The sequence below is a fragment of the Rhinopithecus bieti genome, unplaced genomic scaffold (genome assembly GCF_001698545.2).
Source record: "Rhinopithecus bieti isolate Rb0 unplaced genomic scaffold, ASM169854v2 scaffold_8675, whole genome shotgun sequence".
NCBI classification, from domain to species: domain Eukaryota; kingdom Metazoa; phylum Chordata; class Mammalia; order Primates; family Cercopithecidae; genus Rhinopithecus; species Rhinopithecus bieti.
The window spans coordinates 4,427,363-4,434,535 of record NW_016806447.1 but is presented as its reverse complement, the minus strand read 5'-3'; the positions used below and the strand labels follow the sequence as shown (position 1 = coordinate 4,434,535).

Sequence of the window (7,173 nt, the reverse complement as noted above, 5' to 3'; positions counted from 1 at the left end):
AAAAAAAAAAAAAAAAAAAAAAAAAAAAGAAAAGAAAAGAAGATATTTACAATGTTAAATCCTGGACAAGATGAACTAAGTACAACCCCAATCTTCCCATTTAATACAGCTATAAAACTGAGATGGAATACATGGGGCAGCCATCTGAGGACTCTGGCAGGAAGATCAGGGAAGATAGGAATTTAAAGTACCACTGAACTTGTGGTGAGTTTACCCATTTTTCCCCTCAGGCATCCCTAGTCTGGTTTCAACCCAGCCTCAAACCTGGAAATGAGCATAAATGCTGAAAGGGAGCTCCAAGAGAAGTCTGCTAGTTCTAGTGGCAGGAGATACATCGTATTACCTAGAGAAAGGTTTCTCAACTTCAGCACTATTAATGTTGGGTAATTACTTGTTGTGGGAGTACTGTTCTGTACACTGTAGACTGTGTGCAGCATCTGGGCCTCTACACATTAGATGCCTGTAGCACTCCCCAACCAAGAGTCTCTAGACACTGCCAAACGTGCTTTGGGAGACAAAATCACCACCACCACCATAAGCCACTACTAAGAAGTACTGCTCTAAGACTTGAAATAATAGATTAAAAGGAAATGAAAAAAAAAAAAAAAAAAAAAAAGTTCAAATAACCCAAAAGAAAGCAGAAAACGGAAACAGGAATCAAAACAGAGGCTGCAAACACAAAACAAATAATGGTAGGACTAAATCCAAACTTTATGCCGTCTACAAGAGTCTCACTTCAAATATAACAATATACCTAGGTTAAAAGCAAAAAGATGGACAAAGGTATGCCATACAAACACTTTTTATTTAAAAAAAGGTAGCGTGGCTATGTTAACATCAGACAAAGACTTCAGAGTGTCTTGAGTAAGTGTCCATGAACAGATGAATGGATAAAGAAAACATGGTGTGTATGTGTACACATATATACACATACAATAGAATACTATTTAATCATGAAAAAGAACGAAGTGTTACCATTTGCCGCAACACAGATGAACTTGGAAGACATTTTGTTAAGTGAAATAAGCCACGCACAGAAAGATAAATTCTGCATGTTCTCACTCATATGTGGAAGCTAAAAAAAAGTTGATTTCGTAGAAGTAGAGAATAGAATAGGAGCTACTAGAGGTGGAGAAAGAGTAGGAGTAGGGAATTGCCAAAGGTTGCTTAACAGACACAAAGTACAGCTGGATAGGAGGATTAAGTTCCAGTGTTCTACAGGGCAATAGGTAACTATAAATCATAACCATTTATTGTATTTCAAATAGCTATAGGAGTGAATTTTCAATGATACCAACAAATGATAAATGAATGGGGTAATGGATATGCTAATTACCCCATTTGATCATTACACACTGCATCCATGTATTGAATTATCACAATATGCCCCATAAATATGTAGTTATGTATCAATTAAAAATAATAATAAAAGAAAGTCATTAGAGAAGATATAAAATTTACCAGGGATTAAGAGGGATATGATATAATAATAAAAGGTAAATTTGCCAAGAAAACACAACAATCCTATATAACAACAGCCCTTCAAACTATTAATACATGAAGCAAAAACTGAGAAATGAAAGGAGAAAAACATAAATCCGTAAGTGTAGCTGTGAATTTCAACTCTTCTCAAACTAGCAGGCAGAAAAATCAACAAGAATACAGAACAGAAATGTTATCAACCAACTGGATCTCACTGACATTAATAGAAAACATCACCTAAGAATTGCAGAACACACATTATTTTCATAGGCTCCTGGGTTATAAAGCCTTAGTAAAGTTGGCCGGGCGCAGTGGCTCACGCCTGTAATCCCAGAACTTTGGGAGGCTGAGGCGGGCAGATCACGAGGTCAGGACATCGAGACCACCCTGGCTAATACGGTGAAACCCCGTCTCTACTAAAAATACAAAAAAATTAGCTGGGTGTGGTGGCGGTCCCAGTTACTCGGGAGGCTGAGGCAGGAGAATGGCGTGAACCTGGGAGGCGGGGCTTGCAGTGAGCCCAGATTGTGCCACTGCACTCTAGCCTGGGCAACAGAGAGAGACTCCGTCTCAAAAAACAAAACACACAAACAAACAAAAAAAACCTTAGCACAGTTAAAAGAATTGAAATCATACAAATTTCTCTGACCTTTAAGAATCTTTAAGTATTTAATTATGAAAGTCTTTTTTTTTTGAGGAGTCTCACTCTGTCGCCCAGACTGGAGTGCAGTGGCACGATTTCTGTTCACTGTAACCTCTGCCTCCTGGGTTCAAGCAATTCTCATGCCTCAGCCTCCCAAGTTGCTGGCATTACAGGCATGCACCATGACACCCAGCTAATTTTTGTATTTTTTAGTAGAGACCAGATTTCACCATGTCAGCCAGGCTTCTCTTAAACTCCTGATCTCAAGTGATCCACCCACCCTGGCCTCCTAGAAAAGTCTACTTTATGAAATAAAATATTAAGTATATTTAAGCATTAAGTAATTTTAAATTTGCTTCATCAATATACAATAATATAACAAGACAATTATATGTCAACACAAAAAAACTTAATTATAACCTTCATTTTCATAAGGCCCCATAAATAATAATATGCAATCCCTGGCTGAAACTGGAAATGCCAGTCTAATTAATCTACTAAGCCAAGAATTCTAAATTCATTATCATATCAAATCAGACTCATGATTTGGGGACTTCTATCATAAAGAAGGTAGTTGCATAAAACTATAATTATTAATTTGCAGTGTATGCTACATTGTTTCCTGATTAAGATAAAATAGTAGCACATATGTTAAAAATAAATAAATGGCTATAATCCCTTTCCCTACTTCCAGGGCCAGGGAATGAAAAGCTAAATGCTTACATCTAATCTGGTTTGATGCTGCTTAGTCATCTGATCTTGAACCTTCAGTCTTCGGAGAAGTTCCTTAAAACCCACCATTGGTACAGGAATTAACCTGAAGAAACGCAGTGAACAATTTTCAGATTTTAAGCCCATTACTACAAAATACAAGAAGTTAAGGTTTTAATAACATTCATGTAATTTTACATCAACTTTCTAAGGCTCTAAGGCAGATCTATGACTATGAGATAACCATGTTACACCAAAGAGTTTTTATTCAACCTCCCTATTTTACAAATGAGGAAAAACAGTTCAGTCAAAACATTACATTATTAAATGCAAATACAATTAGATTTTTCCACTCCTAGTTCTCACTATGCTATGCTGCCTTACTATAATCTTTTTTCTCCTTTTTGTTTTAGCTGAAGCTTTAGCTGGACTATAATTAATATTTTTTAAAGACCATGAAAATGAAAATAAACTTCTCTTATATGTAAGAATTATAATTAATAGCTCATATGTATGCTTTCCTAGTAGCAAATATTAGTTCTTAAATGAAACAAGATGAAGACATACTTACTTTTCAGAATCAGGGTTATCTACCTTGGCCTGTTCCCAGATAATAGGATCAACACCTACCACAAATAAAAAATATTTTTTCTAAAACAATTTTCTATTTTTATAATATGTGTATGACAAAGGCTTTCCTAAAGACCCTAAACCCAGAAGCTATAATGAAAAGTGACTGTCAAATATGATCATGGTAAAATACAAATTTTGCAGAATAAATAAAGCTCAAAAAAAGTACAGATTGAAAGGAAGTATCTATAACCTATAGGATAACAGATTAACCTCCAGAATATAGAAAGAGTTCCTAAACATCAAAAAAGAAGACAAAAAAAATCTAGAAAATGGGCAAAGGACACAAATAGGTAACTCACAAAAAATACAAATGTAGCCAATAAACATTAAAATGAGTATTAATTTTAAATTAATTATTTGCCATCAGTGGCCAGAAAAATAACATTCCTGTTATGAATGTAAATGGTAGAACTTTCCCTGGAGGGCAATTTGGCAGTATCTAACATACATAATATTGACTCAAAAATTTTATTACCAGAGATCTATTCCAAAGAAATATATACCAATGTGTTTTAGGCCGGGCGTGGTGGCTCAAGCCTGTAATCCCCAGCACTTTGAGCCGATATTTTCGGGGTGGTGGTGGATCACGAGGGTCAGGAGACGAGCCATCCTGGCTAACACGGTGAAATGAAACCCCGTCTCCTACTAAAAAAATACAAAAAAAACTAGCCGGCGAGGTGGCAGGCGCCTGTAGTCCCAGCTACTCGGGAGGCTGAGGCAGGAGAATGGCGTAAACCGGAAGCGGAGCTTGCAGTGAGCTGAGATCCGGCCACTGCACTCCTAGCCTGGGCCGACAGAGCGAGACTCCGTCTCAAAAAAAAAAAAAAAAATAAAAAAAAAAAAAAAAAAAAAAGAAATATATACCAATGTGTTTTAAGACATGTTTACAAGGATGTTGTTAATTACTGCATAGTTTGTAATAGTAAAAAGATAGAAAACAACTTAGAGGTGTTAAGTAAAGGTGTATCCATGGAATACTATGCAATGTTTAAATACAGTAAGATTTATCTTCATGTACTGACATGAAAAGTACTAAGAAATACTATAAGTGAAAACGCAAGCTGCAGACATATATACAGAATCCTTTTTTAAAAGATCTACATGTAAATATGCTTACATTTCAAATCACAGATAAAGGAATAAACAGAGTACCATAAATTGATAGTAGTTACTTCTGCGGAAAGGAACTAAAGGTAATCTATCACAGTCAATCTAGTTATGCCATCCAGAATATTTTACAGTGAGAACACATTCAGGTTTTACTTGAATATTCAATGAATATGAGATAAGCTAGAAAAAAGCCAAAATTTTACTAGTAAATTACCTTCGGTTAGATGGATTATGGACTATTTGTCTTCAGTTCACTATTTCTCAAAATTTCTATTTTAATACATACATATTAGCTATATAATAAAAAACTACATGAATACAAATATTCAAAACTATTTCCCAAATAAGTAGATATGTGATAAGATGATACTAATTTTATTAACATTAATAACCAACCAACACCTCTGAAATAGGGGGAGTGTTTAGTTCTAAATCTTTCTTTTTTTTTGAACTCTGTGATTCTAGAAACATACCAGCAGGAGGATTCTGTAAAAGCTGTTTGATCTGTGCAGGAGAAAGTTCTGTTCTAGTCATAGAAAGGGTTACACCAAGTTGCTGCAATTGTGTTTTTATATTGGCTTGTTCAAAATGGGCATATAGCGTTGTAGCTGGAACTCTTCTTGAAGTACCATTTGGTGAACGCTCAACAACATAAATAACAACTTCTGTCCTGAAGGAAGAATAACGAATTTATAAAATACGGAGCACAAAACTCATAGCCACAAACCTCAGCATATCATAGCATGTGATTTCAGAAGAGTGTAAGTTGAATTCAGACATGGTTATTTTAGGAGGCGATTAAAATGTTTCCTTTTTTTTTTTTTGGAGCAAGGTTTGCTCTGGTGCCCAGGCTGGAGTGCAGTGGCGTGATCACTGCAGCCTCAATGTCCCAGGCTCAAGCAATCCTCCCACCTCAGCCTCCAAGTAACTGAGAGTACAGTAGTCACACACCCGCTGTTTAGCTTACGTGTGTGTATATACATAAATATATATGTATTATATATATTTTTTAATTTTTTTGAGAGATGAACATTCGCTATGTTGCCTAGGCTAGTCTCAAACTCCTGGTCTCAAGCAATCCTCCCACCTTGACCTCCCAAAGTTCTGGGATTACAGGTATGATGATCTGCTGTGCCCAACTGTTTTCTTCTTAAATCTTGGAAAATAAAAAAGTTTTACTTAATGTAATGTTCATTTACAAATCAACCTAAATGATAAAGTTAAAATGAACCAGGTAAATAAGATAATATTTGGGTTTTTTTTTTTTTTTTTGAGACGGAGTCTCGCTCTGTCGCCCAGGCCGGAGTGCAGTGGCGCAATCTCGGCTCACGCCATTGTCCTGCCTCAGCCTCCCGAGTAGCTGGGACTACAGGCTCCCGCCACCACGCCCAGCTAATTTTTTTGTATTTTTAGTAGAGACGGGGTTTCACCCTGTTAGCCAGGATGGTCTCGATCTCCCAACCTCGTGATCTGCCCGTCTCGGCCTCCCAAAGTGCTGGGACTACAGGCATGAGCCACCATGCCCGGCCAATAAGATCATATTTATAAAGCCGTTTGCTTAGCTGCAAAATCCTATGTAAATGTTATTTATATAGAAAATTCTGTTGAAATTTATGGGTTCTCTGCAATTATGACCACGAGTAAAATCTAATTATTGCATCTCATTAAGAACCATTCCTCCAAATATCCTAAAATAAATGTCTTGCCACTAACACTGAGAATTATACTTAGGTCAAGGGAAGTAAAGCAATAATATCTATCCATGAGTGAACATGAACAGTAATCAGTTAATAACATTTTTCAATAACATCTTCATGGCCCTCAATTTGCACACATCTATGACAAATGGTCCCTTCCTGGCCTGAATGAAAATCTATAAAATTATTAGCATCTAATAAGTTAAAAAATCCAAATTTTAAAAAAGCTTTTAAATAAATGTTTTATAAATACTGAATAATCACTACCTGAGAAAAGGCATTCTGCTCTGAGATTTAATTTGTGCTTTAGCAACGAAAACATTATTGATCACTCCCTTAGGACCAGAAATAAATACACAGAAATAAACAGTATATTTATGTATACTTACTGATCATCTGGCAATGTTTTAGTGCCCTCTACATTTACAGTAAGGGTCTGGTTTCCTCCCAAAACTTTATGCAATGATTCCACCAACTGCTGTTGTTGGCTTCGAATCTCTGTTTCTTTTTTGTTGAAAACTAAAACCACTAGCCCATCTTCATCTTTATTACTGGGCATGCAACTATAACCTACTGCCTGTGGAATGACAAAATAAACAATATAAAAAATATGTACAGGTCTTAAATCAAGTGTTTAATATTAACAGCTTAATATCTGCTAAAATGGAAAAACAACTTAACGTCTGGTAATTATGGGAATAATGATTCTTCCCACCATTTTGTGCCCTAGGAGGTCACAAAACTATAAAGAAAAACTATTTTACCCAGGAATAACATTAATCTATAAGTAAGATTAAAATTTCCCCTTTGAGAGAGTAACTAAAGAGCTTTCTCCCCTAAAAAATTTTGATATTCATTATTGTTGGTTGTTTTCTTTTTTTTTTTTTTTTGAGACGG

At 35.7% G+C, this 7,173-nt stretch overlaps 1 protein-coding gene across 2 annotated transcripts in view; it reads right to left on the bottom strand.

Moving 5' to 3' along the window:
• The window catches only part of NUP54 (nucleoporin 54), a 34,234-nt gene that overhangs the window by 12,266 nt on the left and 14,795 nt on the right, over positions 1–7,173 (bottom strand). For both annotated transcript variants that reach the window (XM_017876566.1, XM_017876565.1), the window contains 4 exons: positions 6,666–6,853; positions 5,053–5,249; positions 3,408–3,462; positions 2,849–2,942 (listed from right to left, as the gene is read on the bottom strand). In XM_017876566.1, coding sequence (XP_017732055.1) covers positions 2,849–2,942; positions 3,408–3,462; positions 5,053–5,249; positions 6,666–6,853 — 534 coding nt within the window. The remainder of the gene's footprint in view (positions 1–2,848; positions 2,943–3,407; positions 3,463–5,052; positions 5,250–6,665; positions 6,854–7,173) is intronic.